The following is a 15,297-nucleotide window of genomic DNA, read 5'->3' on the forward strand; positions in this document are numbered from 1 at the left end:
CAAGATAGAGATAAAGTAAGGTAATGCATTACTTTTTTGAGTAGTAACCCTGATAGAAAAATGCACATTAATTCAAATGTGTAAAAAGCGATGGTAAAATACAAACTGACACCATGGATATGCCTGCACACAAACCTCTGTGTGATGCTTAAGCTGCCTGACGAAGCAGCTTTGTTTTTTATCTCTTGTTTTTCAGCAAGTCAAAAAACTCAGAGAATGAAAGGCTTGAAGGACTGCTGCACACAATCGGCATCAGTAGAGTCTCCAGATGTTCACGACTTATATTATGAGGATTTCTGTGTGAAACCACAACACGAGTGACCAAAGACTGACGCACAGACATACAGAGGCTGTTCTGTTGTTTGTGAACGGTCGTGTGTGTGAATGTTTGAGCACAGAGATAATAAAAATGTGTTTAATCTGTGTGGTCTCAGCTTTCAGGCTGTGAGCTTTTTCTCACGCTGGTCTGTAGATACGCATGTGTGTTTGATGTTAAAGGACAGTACCAGCATTAGTTACTCTCAGGCTTCATCAGGCTACATTTACTTTAAACTTAACTATTAAAAGGCCTTCAGAGTTTCAAGTGAATGTCTTTGGAGTCCCTCCTGGCTGAGCAGTAAAGCTAAATGTCCAAACCTCACAGGCTGCTTTCATGTGGGCTGGATTTATTGTCCATGTTCAATCAGCAGCTTGCACAGAAGCTCCAAAGAGGTCGCTCAGCCAAACAGGAAGTTCTGTGCAGGCAAGTTCACACTTCTGATGTCTGCGTGTGTGTGTGTGTATCTCTGTATGTGTCTGTCCAGGATGTCATGGCGAGTGGGACAACGTTTCATGTTGGCCGAGTGCAGCGGTCGGCGATGTGCTGACCTTACGCTGCCCCACCCCCTTCCTGCTGTTTTTTCACAAGAACGGTGAGCTTCTTCTCAGACACACACTTCCTCCTGCTGCCCTTCAATCATCTTTGTTAACACACACACACACATACACACACACACACACACACACACACACACACACACACACACGCGTGACTTGGTGAAAAAAAACAGAACTGTGATCTGGAAATTTTACAGAATTTCAGTTAAAGGAAGTTTCAACTTCCCTCAACATTTAAAACATTTTAAGACAGTTGACACTTAGTATGACCCCGCCACACAAAGTCTGAGGGCTCAGCACTGCTCAGCAGTTTATGCACTTTGAAAAACAGTGACATACTCAACATTTTATTATTTATTATATTTTAGTTTCTGTGTGCGGAAAAACTTTGAAATCTTCATCTTATTTAATTCTGATACAGAAAAATAATCCTTTTTTAAGTTTTGTTTTTTTTACAGGATAATGCTACAAACCTAGTGTTGCATTAAATCTTTACTGTATTATTTTACAGTAATAAAGTCCTACAGTAAACATGTAGTGATGCTGCAATTTCTTACAGTAATTTTCAGTAATACTGTCATTTCTAGTGTTACTGTATTGTTTTACAGAGTTTCTACACTAATCTTGTAATTTTATAGTAATTTGTCTTGTGAAATTTTAATATTTGACAGATAAAAACACCTGATATATATCATTATCACTACATGTATTAACTAACGCCACAAATGTCCCATATGTGTTGTGAAAACAAATTATTTTTTGGAAAATGTTAACTTTGATTTAAAATGTAAGCTTTGAAGTCACTGACATTTTAACAGACTCTATAATAATAAATATATTCCTAAAAACAATAATAGTGTTTCCCACAGAATTACACATTCCTGTGCCAAACAAGCTTTCTTAAATACACAGTATATAGCATATACATAGTATATCGTCCCACAAATACTTGAAAAACAAAAGTCAGCTGTCTTCTATCCAGTGGATTCACTCAAATGCCACCAATCTGAACACTAATAAGAAGGAGTGATTAAGTAAGATTAAGTGAAAAGATGTTTGTGAGGCTTTTACTGCAGTTGAAATTCTTTATTACTTATTTTCAATATAACAGAACTCCTGCTTCTCTCCTTCTTTGACCTCTTTCTTTTTGAACTTTCTGCCATTTCTCACTTTGACTTGTTGTTACGTCCCTCTGCAGCCCCTAATCATCTTAATGTGTTCAGCTGGTGCTAATTGGCCACACCTAGTCAGGTGTGAATAAAAGCATACCTGAGGCAAGCTTTCTGGAGAGCTCACTTGTTTTTGCCTTGGTGGCACTAGCCATTTTAGCTAACCTGGTATTCCATTTTAAGATAAAACCTCTTCTCGCCTACACTCTGGTATTCATCTCCTTTTTTATGTTGCGGCTTTTGAGCGGGTCGTAACACTCGTGACTCTTCTCTCCTCTCCATCCAGAGCTTCTTGAGCTGTTCCTGTTAATGTTTCTAATCATTTGCACAGCGGCTGACGCCATTTGTCCGACCCTCTGTGATTTCCCTCAGTAGTGAGCGGCTGGTTTATCCTCCTCCCGCTGCCCCTGCAGAAACACACATCATTAATAGATGAGCATCACAATCAGCACCACAGACGAGAACAGAAGCTGCTCAGTATCAAAAGTCCTCACTGAGGCCTACTGAATGTGCCTGCCTCTGATGAGAGCCGTGTGAGAGGGTAAAAGCAGACATGAGTCATCATCATGCTGACTCAGTGAGTGCCCAGGACCCGTGTCTGCAAAACAAGCCCAAATCATGAGCCGTCCACCACCGTGCTGACAGTTGGAATGAGGTGTTTGTGCTGACATGGTGTGTTTGGTTTTCTCCAAATGTGGCGCTCTGATTACGAACAAACATCTCCACTTTAGTTTTGTCTGTCCAGGCATCTGCTGCTGTGAGTCTGACTACACTGGTGCTATATAAAGTATACTGGATTTAATTGTTATTCCAGTTATCCAAATCTAAAATGTGTGGACAAATATCACTGAAGCTTTAAAAAAAAATCTGGGCATTGTATATTCATATGCAGCACTGATGTTAGATTTCATGAAATTTACTAGTCAGGTTATTGGTTCAGTTCTGGAAGGCTCTAAAACCAGTCTGTTTTATTTCAGGCAACCTCAGCAGGAACTGTACAGAGAGTGGCTGGTCCACCGTCTATCCCGACTACATCATCACCTGCACGAGCACCTTAGAGACCCCAGAGGCAACCAAAAGGGCAAGTTTGATGCCTGTGGTGTGTTTACGTTTGTGCGCCTGTGAGCTCAGCTATGAGTTATATGAAGCTCCACTGTGATTGCAGTTATGCTGCTTGTGAACAACTCTTCTAATTCTTTTCCAATCTGAACCTTTTTAGCAGGTGAATTCATTCAGCAGTTTTCTCTTCAGTTTTTCTCAGTTAATGTCTTTCTCTAGGAATTAGAGTCTTTACATAATAATAAAACATAATATATAACAGGGACTGATTTTTTTGTCTTTGTAGTGTAGAAACTCTGATGTCTGTTTGAGGCCTGATCAAAGTTGTGTTTAGTTTTCATATCTACTTTGTAGCTGCTGAACCGACTCAAACTCTCAGTGTCTAATAAAGCTGAAGGCCTTAGAGCAGTCGCTATTAATGCAAAATTGTCAGTATTGGTTTATCAGGGTTCTTGGATTCTCAGATGGGGTAGAAGATTAGTCAGAGCGGTTGCAAGGTGGTTAATTTGAAACGGCCTGGATGGTTAAAAACCATGTTAACTATAAAGAAAACATGAAAATATTAATCACTCATGGATCAGATATCATTGATACACCACAGCTGTTGATTTATGATTTATTTACGTGCATGAGAGATGTATAGCCTTTATGTATCAACTACACATGCATACACTTAATAATTTGTGGGAATAAAACAACTTTTTTATTCTTTTTCATGCATGGAAAATTTTCCCTCAAAATGTATATCAAATTATAACCAAAACAGCTTTGATAAATGTAGCTTCTGGCTCTTTACTGTAGCAGTTCACGCGTTCATCTGACAACAAATGGTCCTTGGTTTGATTCTGGGAGGAGACCCAAATGCTTTTGGGGTTGCATCAGGAAGGTCACCCACTGTAAAAATCTGCCAAATCAAACATGCAAAGCTATCTGCCGGGCTGACCTCTTGCAAATAAGGGAGCAGCTGAATGTAGCTTTAATCATAAGAGTTTCGTTTAAAGAGCTTTAGTTGGAATCCTTTGATGTGAATTTGTTTGAGGACACAGTGAAAGTGAAACTGCTGTGTACAGGTTTTAGCACCACCCTGATTTCCGTTTGGGTTCTGATCACAAAAAATGTATGTGCCACGTCCCACGCAGCACATGCTCAGCCTGTGGATGATGTTGGGAGAGTTCGTGGGCTGATTTGACCCAAATTAAAATGCTTGTGTTGCAAGAGGAAGCAAACCAACCACAGAACAGTTGCAGGTAAATCATTTTTACCGGATTTGATTGGGAAAAAGCTGAACCCAGACTAGTTTCAGTGTGCAGTTTGTTAGTATGTTGGACACGGGGAAACTCTTTGTCCAGAGGCCTGTGCTGCTAAGCAGGATTTGAGGTTTAGCGAGCCACCCACAAAGGTGATGCAGCTGTTACCTGGGTAAATCTCCATGGTAACTAACCTGTGGTTTATGTTAAAAATCAACACGTACAAATCACTTTTCTGCTAAATGATGTCACCATTTCCAACATTATGATTAATAGACTAAAAAGCAATGATAAAGGAGCCCCCTGTGAGCTGAAATGTGTAGCGTAAATTATTTATAACTCACCTTCAGAATGATAAATGACTATTTTGTAGCCTGACAGTGCTGTGGACGAGTTTGGGGAGACATCGTCTTAAGAAGAAGTTGTTATAACACTATCACTGATTCTGCAGGCTTTCAGACATACATACCCTCTGTAGCTCGAATCAAAGCTGTTTGTCTGCAAAACTAATCATTCATATTTCTTTTTAGTGTTATAAAACACAGTTTAACTGTTGATTCTAAGCAGCCAACTTCCACTTGCCTGACACTGGCCTCTATCTCTTTCTCTGTAACCAAAAGTTGTCAACAAGTACAGTGGAAAATAAGACAAATTACCACAACACAATCAGCATATTTTGCAGTATCAGGATCATTAAATCTGTGGTTTTATGTGGGCTGTTTCAGAGGAAATACAGCAATAAGTAACAACATTCTGCACAGGCGTGTGGATGCGCAGCTTTGTGGAAAGATGCCTGCTGCAGGTCTGCTAATGTTTACTCTGCAAACGAATCTGATGATGGGAACTGCCTCAGATTTCAAAAACAATTTAAAATATAGTTTTACTCTTTAAGCAGGTCATTCGAGGTTTGATATGGCTCCTAAATAAAGAGTTTTTCTTCTGATATCTACATTAGACAGAAAATGAATGGGCAAGAACAGTCTTAAAGTCTTTTTCGTAGTCAGTGCTGTGTGCAAAGATGTGTGCAAAAAGAGGTTCTGGAGCTTCCAGTGAGACACTGAAAATCATTAAATCAGAACAGACTTTATTTAAGCAAAACAGAAGCAGTGCAGGATTCAGCAGCTTTATTTTATTTCAACTGAAATAAAAAAACAGAGATCAAACCTCTCCACTCTGTGGTCTGATCTCAGCTCGGAGTTTTCTCAGATGCTCCAGCACAGCAGTGAAGCGAAAGGCTGATTTCATATCAGCATCTCTGTATGTGTGTTTGTTTATCTGCCCACACATAAACGCACTGAGAGGATGGAAAGTTCGCCGGGTGACACATCTGATCACTGGTCTCTGCTGCTCTTCGTGTCTCCCCTCAGATAACTCAGACCACCGTGAAGTCGTGGCCTGACTGTGCTGGTGTGCTTTTCTGTGATTAGGCGGAGCGGATGAGTGAGAATCTGTTGCAGCGTTTTGCTCAGTTCATCCAACTGACAAACAGAAATGACACAGCTGTACTCGCTTATCTATGCAGATACTTTGAGCTTTATTTGTGCACCTGATTGTTGTCCAGTTCAGTGCTCTGGGGTTCAGAGGAATTTAATTTGTGGTGCTAAGAAAATTAAACAAAAGATGCAAAGGTCACAAAGGTAACAGTTTTTTGGCTGCTTTTCAGATGACTGCATAATCCTTTCAGCTGATGATGAAGACCACAAACACATTATGTTTGGAGGTCAGCATAATTACATAATAATAACATAATCAAACACCGAGAGGGTAGGAGTGTTTTAAGCCTCTGTAAAATGCTCGAATGTCGGGTCATAATTTTGTTACAGACTGAAGCATCTGTTGGACTGAGTGCTGTGAAATTTGGTTGAGATGTTCATTTCCCTACACAGCATCTTTAGTCCCCAAAATCTCCTACAGATACTTCCCATCAGATTCTTTTAGGATAAAATGTTGAGGCATGTAGAAAACAGCAGACTGTGACAATTACCAGCAAACGTTTCAGTGTTGAATCGAAAAATAGAAGAAAGACAAAGAAGAAAGAAAACTCAAGGGTGACTCAGACTCTCAACCTCCTGCTTTGATGCTCGTGTCTTACATGCTTTGCTTACCATGCAGCAAAGCAGTTTACATGCACATAAATGACTTAACATGCTGCTTACATTGTGCTAGTTTATGTACATGGAGCACTACGTTGCAACCAAATACAGGGAGTGCAGAATTATTAGGCAAGTTGTATTTTTGAGGAATAATTTTATTATTGAACAACAACCATGTTCTCAGTGAACCCAAAAAACTCATTAATATCAAAGCTGAATGTTTTTGGAAGTAGTTTTTAGTTTGTTTTTAGTTTTAGCTATTTTAGGGGGATATCTGTGTGTGCAGGTGACTATTACTGTGCATAATTATTAGGCAACTTAGCAAAAAACAAATATATACCCATTTCAATTATTTATTTTTACCAGTGAACACAATATAACATCTCCACATTCACAAATATACATTTCTGACATTCAAAAACAAAACAAAAACAAATCAGCGACCAATATAGCCACCTTTCTTTGCAAGGACACTCAAAAGCCTGCCATCCATGGATTCTGTCAGTGTTTTGATCTGTTCACCATCAACATTGCGTGCAGCAGCAACCACAGCCTCCCAGACACTGTTCAGAGAGGTGTACTGTTTTCCCTCCTTGTAAATCTCACATTTGATGATGGACCACAGGTTCTCAATGGGGTTCAGATCAGGTGAACAAGGAGGCCATGTCATTAGTTTTTCTTCTTTTATACCCTTTCTTGCCAGCCACGCTGTGGAGTACTTGGACGCGTGTGATGGAGCATTGTCCTGCATGAAAATCATGTTTTTCTTGAAGGATGCAGACTTCTTCCTGTACCACTGCTTGAAGAAGGCGTCTTCCAGAAACTGGCAGTAGGACTGGGAGTTGAGCTTGACTCCATCCTCAACCCGAAAAGGCCCCACAAGCTCATCTTTGATGATACCAGCCCAAACCAGTACTCCACCTCCACCTTGCTGGCGTCTGAGTCGGACTGGAGCTCTCTGCCCTTTACCAATCCAGCCACGGGCCCATCCATCTGGCCCATCAAGACTCACTCTCATTTCATCAGTCCATAAAACCTTAGAAAAATCAGTCTTGAGATATTTCTTGGCCCAGTCTTGACGTTTCAGCTTGTGTGTCTTGTTCAGTGGTGGTCGTCTTTCAGCCTTTCTTACCTTGGCCATGTCTCTGAGTATTGCACACCTTGTGCTTTTGGGCACTCCAGTGATGTTGCAGCTCTGAAATATGGCCAAACTGGTGGCAAGTGGCATCTTGGCAGCTGCACGCTTGACTTTTCTCAGTTCATGGGCAGTTATTTTGCGCCTTGGTTTTTCCACACGCTTCTTGCGACCCTGTTGACTATTTTGAATGAAACGCTTGATTGTTCGATGATCACGCTTCAGAAGCTTTGCAATTTTAAGACTGCTGCATCCCTCTGCAAGATATCTCACTATTTTTGACTTTTCTGAGCCTGTCAAGTCCTTCTTTTGACCCATTTTGCCAAAGGAAAGGAAGTTGCCTAATAATTATGCACACCTGATATAGGGTGTTGATGTCATTAGACCACACCCCTTCTCATTACAGAGATGCACATCACCTAATATGCTTAATTGGTAGTAGGCTTTCGAGCCTATACAGCTTGGAGTAAGACAACATGCATGAAGAGGATGATGTGGACAAAATACTCATTTGCCTAATAATTCTGCACTCCCTGTAAGCAGAAAGTGGAACGCAAAGTCAGATGCATTTAATTCCTTTGTTACAATCTGATCTGCACATTTCTTCCATGTTTGTCACTTTGTAAGAGAAACTCTGACTGGTCCTTCATTCTCTGTGGAAGCAGTGGAAACCGCCGCCTGTCTGCGTCTGCTTTTGCTGTCATACCACAATCTGATTTGAGTGGAGGGATAATGTTACTGTTTCAACCATATTAGCTGGATTAGTATACGGTGTATTTATAGTTTAGTATGCAGTGGATAACAACTAGATTATTTCAGCAATAATCCTTCTTAATCTTATCCTGGCTCTCAGTTCGTCCGCTGTCTGAAACAAGCACTTTTAGCTGAAACATTTTAAGCGATGCACTCAAAGAACTCTGAACAGAGATATAATATGTAACAGAAGAGACTGTGGTTGTCTCTTTTTTTTAAAAGTCTCCTTTTCCATTAAGCTAATTTAGTTCTGATTGGCTGATCTGGGTAAAGAGAAGGTTTGTACAGCAGGAAGGTGGAGCATCAGAGCTCACAGCCAGAGCTGTGTGCCTGAGATGACCATACTAAGTCTACTCCCTCTCTATGACTTCATAGTGATACAGAGATATATGCATAGTTGGCTGGCCCACTTATCCTCCTCTTTAACATCAAGAAAGACTTTTTTTCTCTTTTTATAGGCATATGAGAAACAATACAAGTGACCAGAGAACATAAGAAATCCACTGGACCAGGTTTAGGGATTCAGTCTTTTGCATGGGTCTGTTCTGTATCTGTTGTGGCTAGACACTGGCTTAAATTCCCAGCTCCTCCAACAGAGTTGCGGGGTTCACTTCCCGGTCTTGGCACACTGTGCTCTCTAATCCAGTCTCATCTGTTCCCATATCTGCTTCATCACAAGATGAAGGTAAGACTTCTTGAAATTCTCCCACCCCTTCAGCTGACTCAGAGGAGGATTAGGAACCTGAGTGACACAGGTGAGTATTTGAGCTGAATGCTGCAGGTGCTTGAGAAAAAAAAGGCTTTTCCTTTTCTCAGAACGGTATGCCTGCTCTGCTATTTTTTTAATGGGCGTTTGAGTGTGTGTTTTCTTGTTGCTCAGAGGAGTCCAGCGTGACGCCATGGAGCTTATTTTCTGACCTCACAGTTATTGCTTGTAATCACGGCTGCATTCCAGGACCCTTTCTTTAATAATGAGCTTTAAACAAGCGAGTAACAACCAGGTTTAAGAGAATATCCGGAAACCATTATTGGCTCCACACTGTCCCTGAAATCATGCCACACACTTCCCTTGTTTTTTCACTACTTGGTTTTAAAAGCAAGTAGATTTATTGTATGAATTAGGATGAAGTAAAAATATCTGTTTCTTTATAACATCTTGATGAATCGCAGAGTAAATTGTGAATAAACTGAAGAGGATGTCTACTTTTTGAGCGATGCATGCTGCCCATACTGGAATCAATGATCTGCTGTGCTCACTAAAGTTTTGGGTCACTCCTCATTTCCATTTTTGGAAGGAAATGGAATATAGGTGCAAAAACAGAGTTTGTACAATTCTAAGATACTTGAATGTCAATATTTGGTACCTTCTTTATTCTTCAACACAGCCTGAAATCTCTTAGTCAGCTTTCTCAGCTTTCTTGTAATTTCTTTAAGTAGTTTTCTGGAATAGTCTTGGGGAAACTCCAGTTTCTTCTTTAGATGTTGGCTGCCTTTTGCTCCGTTCTGTCAAGATGATCCCACTCTGTTTTAATGATGTTGAGGTCCGGACTCTGGGGAGGACAATCCATGACTAATGAGGTTTTTTAAAGTTATGCTTTTACTTCATTGACAGTGTGTTTGGGATCTTTGTCATGCTGAAAAATTAAGCTGTTATGTGGGATCAAATCTGATGGTACTTTTCTGTCCTCATAATTGCATCAATTTTGAGAAGATCCCCAACACCACTGAATGAAATGTAGTTACAAACCATGACAGATCCTCTACCGTGTTTTACAGATGTCTGCAGATATTTACGATTTAAAACCAAAACTTTAAATTTGGATTCCTCACTCCATAAGATCTGCTGCCACTGATGCTCAGTACATTTCTTGTATAATTTGGCATACCTCAGCTTTCCCTCCTGTTTTCCTTCCTTAACAATGGTTTCTTGACAGCCACCCTTCCACTGAGTCCATTTCTGATGAAGCTCCAGTGAACAGTAGGTGGATCAACTGAAGGCATGCATCTCTCAGTTCCTGTGTCAGGTCTTTGCTGGATATTTTCCTATTTGTTAAGGACATGACTTTCACATACTCTTCATCTGCTGTAGATAGTTTTTTAGGCGTACCACTTCTTTGTTTGCCCTCCACTTGTCTGGTTTCCGACACACTGCATACCATGTTGAGATATGCCAAGTTTTTTAATAATAGCTCTTTGGGAATCATTTTGTTTGTGTAGAAATCTATTTTTTGCCCGTCAAACTGTGCTATTGACATTTTTCATAGATTCAACTAAGAAATGGGAACAAATGACATGTTTTCGTGACAGGCTGCGAATGAGACAAACAGAGTGTAAAGAAACTGTTTGGGTCTGTGCTGAGTTGTCTGTTATGAGTAGACACAACAGTGGCTCATCCCCTGAGTGAGGTGCCCTTTTATGCTTCGGTTATTCATAGGTCAGTGTTAAGTGGCCCAGCAGACAAGAAAAACCAAAAAACCCCCAAAACATTCCTGTGAAAATGGTCACGTGCAAGGACTGGACTGAAAATGAGTGAAAAGGCAGCCAGTGTCCAAATAAAAGTTTGAAAGACCCTCAAATGCCCCTCACAGGGCCTCAGTACTACTGAGTATTTTATGATATTGCCAGAACGTGTAATATCATGTTATCTTGGGGTAATATTGCCCACTTCTGGTCAGCATAATTATCACAATGAATAAAACATTAAGTGAGTTTTGTAAATTATTGACATTTTAAAAATCAGAAAGGAAGACATGCTGTCTGGCTAATGTCCGTTGACCGACTAGTGTGTGGTTTCACAGTCTTGTCTGTCAGCTGCCTGTCATAGGTGAAAACACCAAGATGGTGACAACAAAAACAAAAATGCTGAGCCATGAGCCAAAGTTTTTGAAGCAGAACTTCACAATCCACAGGATGATGTCCTGTTGTCCAAAGTCATCTGAAAAAACAACATGTCATAACAATCTTTGCTAATGGATAGAAAATCTATAATAAGAACAGAATATGTTCTGGTCATGCAGACTAGCTCAAACCTTTCATTCTCAGGCACGTCTCTGTTGAAGTGCCAAAGATTCAACACTGTCTAATAATATAACAAATAATGTTGTGGCAAGTAACATAACAAATACAGAACTATGAAAGCGTGTACCTGGATAAGATCAGAATATGTCTCGTTCAGGCAGGTTGGCGCTGCCTCAGGCACATCTCTCATCTCATGAACTGGCAAAGCTTCGACATTGGCTATAAAATATAACGTATAATATTATCATTATGGCCAATAATAAAACACACTAATGTGAAGATGTGCATCTGGAATAATATAACAAATAAAATAATATGTAAATGTGTACCTGGATAGAGTCAGAATATGTCCTGGTCCGATATTTGGCTCATTATGGGCAGCTCGCTACAGAAGCTCAGAATCTTTGCACTTAGCTTAGCGAGTGTATTATTCTGTTATATAGATTTGTTAGCACTTTAAAAGCTCAGCAGTCCACTTAAACTCTTCTTACTAACAGTTAAATCATTTACAGATTCATATAGTGGACACATACATTACTGTACACTAGTTGTGCCCATAACACACATCTCTTGTGAACTGGCTTTTGTCCACCATCTCTGAGAGAGGGCGCCATTGAGCCAATACAGTGTCACACATACATGGATAACAAATTGTGTTTATCATGACAAGTGGAATCACATACAACATAAATACTGTTACATTTATATAACTCTATAAACAGCTAGTAAATACTGTGTATTGCACACAGGGATGGCCTGAAACAATAATTCAAAATGGGAATGTGGCTCCATCCCAGGCCGCTCTGTTAATCCAAACCAACAGGCAGGCTGTATCAGATTTTCCTATTATGACTATTGTGGCCACAGTCCATATAGAAATTTAGAAGAAAAGAACAAGAGTGACATTAGTCGTTTATTAGCAAATACATTACAACTGCGCTATTACAGCTGGGATAAGTTCCTATGATGGATGGATGGATGGATGGATGGATGGATGGATGGATGGATGGATGGATATCTAAAGGGAGCCAGAGTCACTATCCATAACCACATGTATGTGTCATTTACTTAACATTAAAATTTTATCTGCACACAGTGAGACTCTGTATACTGGGATGAAAATTGTGCCAGTTCCTTATCAGCTTACCTAAACATAAAGCTTCCAAAGTGTGCTATAGCCATGGATTTACCTTCAAAAACTCACCATTCAAATCACATACAAATGTACAAGGCCAAGCACAAAAAAAGCAGCTTAGGCCCCAGTCACACAGGCCGAGAGACTGATTTGCAACCATCTGGAAACCACTAGTTGAAAGGGAAAGACGCATATTCCCCAATCAGTGGTGAGTGGTTGTTAAGGTTTGGTGTCAGCCACGGTGCAATCAACTACTAAAGCCCCAGTCCCTGAAGCCTAGACACCAGTTGGTGATCCCTCGGGAACCAGGAGCCCTGGTTGTAGGAAAAAACTGTGTATTCCACAACCACTTGGCAAATAGTTGCAGGAGGTTGCTGGCAGTTGTTAACTGTTGCAACATATTTTTCCCTACCTGTCCAGGCCTGTTTCACTCAGATCTTACTCTTAAATAAAGAAATACAAAGATATCGCAGAGTTTGAAATGAATACCTTTATGTGTCATAGAAAAACATGAAAGAGCTCTCTCTCTTTACTTGATCATTGCACATTACACTGTGTCCATGTCTACCTTGCAGAGAAAAAAAGAGGTGTCTTGGGTCTATGGCAGGGGTCGGCAACCCGCGGCTCCGCGCCTTTACTCGGCCGATGGTTTGGGAAAATAAATTAGAAGTATTTAGCTGAAGTGCATTTTATTTGTGTTTAGTTCTTTTTTAAAAAAAACTTGTAGTTCTATATTGGAAGATTGTTGTGATTTTGAAATATAAAAATAAAATTATATATATATATATATATATATATATATTTTTTTTTCATCGCTCAAAATAAGCGTCACACTCGCGGAAGCCGGTGTACCCGCCGAAACGCCGTGCATTTATCGAGACTTTCAACCCCAGGTAGGCCAATTATGGATCTTCGGATCCACATTATGTCGGCAGCTGTTCTCCACCGTGAACTATGTTAAAAACAAACACCGCTCACGCCTCACAGATGACAGCTTACAGTCCTGCGTAAAGATGAAAGCCCCGATTTGCAGACGCTGTGCGCAGAGGTTTGGGACCAGAAGTCTCATTGTAAACATATCACGGCAGACCCGACGATGTTTGCATGGACATGCTTTTCAGCATCTCTTTATTGACCACTTTTCACACACGGTTGATGTACGCATACAGCCGGCTGTAGCTTTTCAGCTCACAACCCGACAACACAACAGCAGAGAGAGAACAGACTTTAAGGCGGCGAGGCGATTGCGGGTGCCGCTCAGGTGCGTCCGACTCCCATTCAGCGGCACTGCAGACCACGCCCCGCCACACACATTAACCAGGTAAAATAGATATTTAGGCAGAATTTTGCAAATATCTATTTTTTTTTAGCGGCATAGTGCTTTTTTTTTCCAATTACTTTTTAAAAAGGTGGCGGCTCACAACAGTTTTTGTTTGCTACATGGATCATTTTAGTTCAGCTGGGTGTCTTTCCTTTTGTTATATTTCTTTAAGAGTTCAAAATGTGTTCATTACATAACTAAAATGTAATTTTCTCTGTAGCACTTCATGGATTTTATAAGCAACACACCTTAGTTGCTCTGTGGATTCTTTTAAAAAGCAGTTAAAAACCTTTCTGTTCAAACAAGCCTTTTGTTGATCTACGTATTTTATATTCTTTACATTATTTACATTTGATCTTTTACATTGTGTATAATGTCTATTGATTGTATTGTTTATTTTAATATTTGTGTACAGCGCTTTGTGACTGCCTGTCTGTGAAAAGCGCTTAATAAATAAACTTTACTTACTTACTTTAGTTGTTCACACAAAGCATAAAGGTAAAAAAACAATATATACAGTGTTATCTTCATTTTAGATTTCAAAAAGTATTTGCGGCTCCCAGTGTTTTCTTTTGCGTGGAAACCGGGTCCAAGTGGCTCTTCGGGTGTTAAAGGTTGCAGACCCCTGGTCTATGGGATGCAAGCATAAAGCATACAGTTTGTAGGGGCCAGTTGTGATGTTTCCTGTCATGTGCTGTTGACTAATCCCAACAGTCAACAGAGCAGAAATGCTCCTCAGCCCACCAGAAAATATCTGGTACAGCTGTAAACGTTGTTTGGATGACTGCTATGAAGTTGTAACCAATGTTTATATAACTTGTTTTAAGAGTAAGACTTACCCTGTAATCCAGTTTGATGCTCTGATCAATGTCTGATCAATAATAAAGCCCTTATTAAACATTTCCTTTTCCTTCTATCTATCTATCTATCTATCTATCTATCTATCTATCTATCTATCTATCTATGATTTCTTATCATTCTTATGATATTTTATTAAGTCTCTTGCTGTTTTCACATTTCAGTTTCTAGTAATAAGTTGAAGGTTGTGGATTAACCCTTGTCTGTTATTCTAAGTCATATTTTCCTCAACATTTCCCATATTTCCCAATTTCCATGTGCCTCCCTCTGACTTGTTTCAAAGACTCAGAAAATGTGTTTTCTTTTGTTTCGCGTGTTAGTTTTGCTTCCTGCCTGTCTCCCCTAATTGTCCTGATTGTCTTCATTTCTCCTGTTGGCCTATCCCTCTGTATATAAATATTTTTTTCTTCCACTTAGTCTTTGTCACAGTGCCTGTTATGTTTTTTTGCACACCATATCCCCTCTCTGCAGCGTTCCTTATCCCCTGTGTTATTGAATTTCTGTCGGCATCTTTGGACTATACTTGTGCCTCCAACCTCATGCATTTGGTTCCAAACCACCACAGTCCATTACAAGACGCAACTGGTTATGCATTAACCATTGCTCTTGTGAAGTCTCATGAAAAAATGACAA

At 40.0% G+C, this 15,297-nt stretch overlaps 1 protein-coding gene across 3 annotated transcripts in view; it reads left to right on the plus strand.

Annotated features, from left to right (window-relative positions):
* Nucleotides 1-15,297, plus strand: part of LOC100707237 (vasoactive intestinal polypeptide receptor 2) — a 48,846-nt gene that overhangs the window by 12,323 nt on the left and 21,226 nt on the right. For all 3 annotated transcript variants that reach the window (XM_005464332.4, XM_005464333.4, XM_025910486.1), the window contains exons 3-4: nucleotides 804-911; nucleotides 3,023-3,126. In XM_005464332.4, coding sequence (XP_005464389.1) covers nucleotides 804-911; nucleotides 3,023-3,126 — 212 coding nt within the window. The remainder of the gene's footprint in view (nucleotides 1-803; nucleotides 912-3,022; nucleotides 3,127-15,297) is intronic.

Source organism: Oreochromis niloticus, linkage group LG9, assembly GCF_001858045.2.
Source record: "Oreochromis niloticus isolate F11D_XX linkage group LG9, O_niloticus_UMD_NMBU, whole genome shotgun sequence".
NCBI lineage: Eukaryota > Metazoa > Chordata > Actinopteri > Cichliformes > Cichlidae > Oreochromis > Oreochromis niloticus.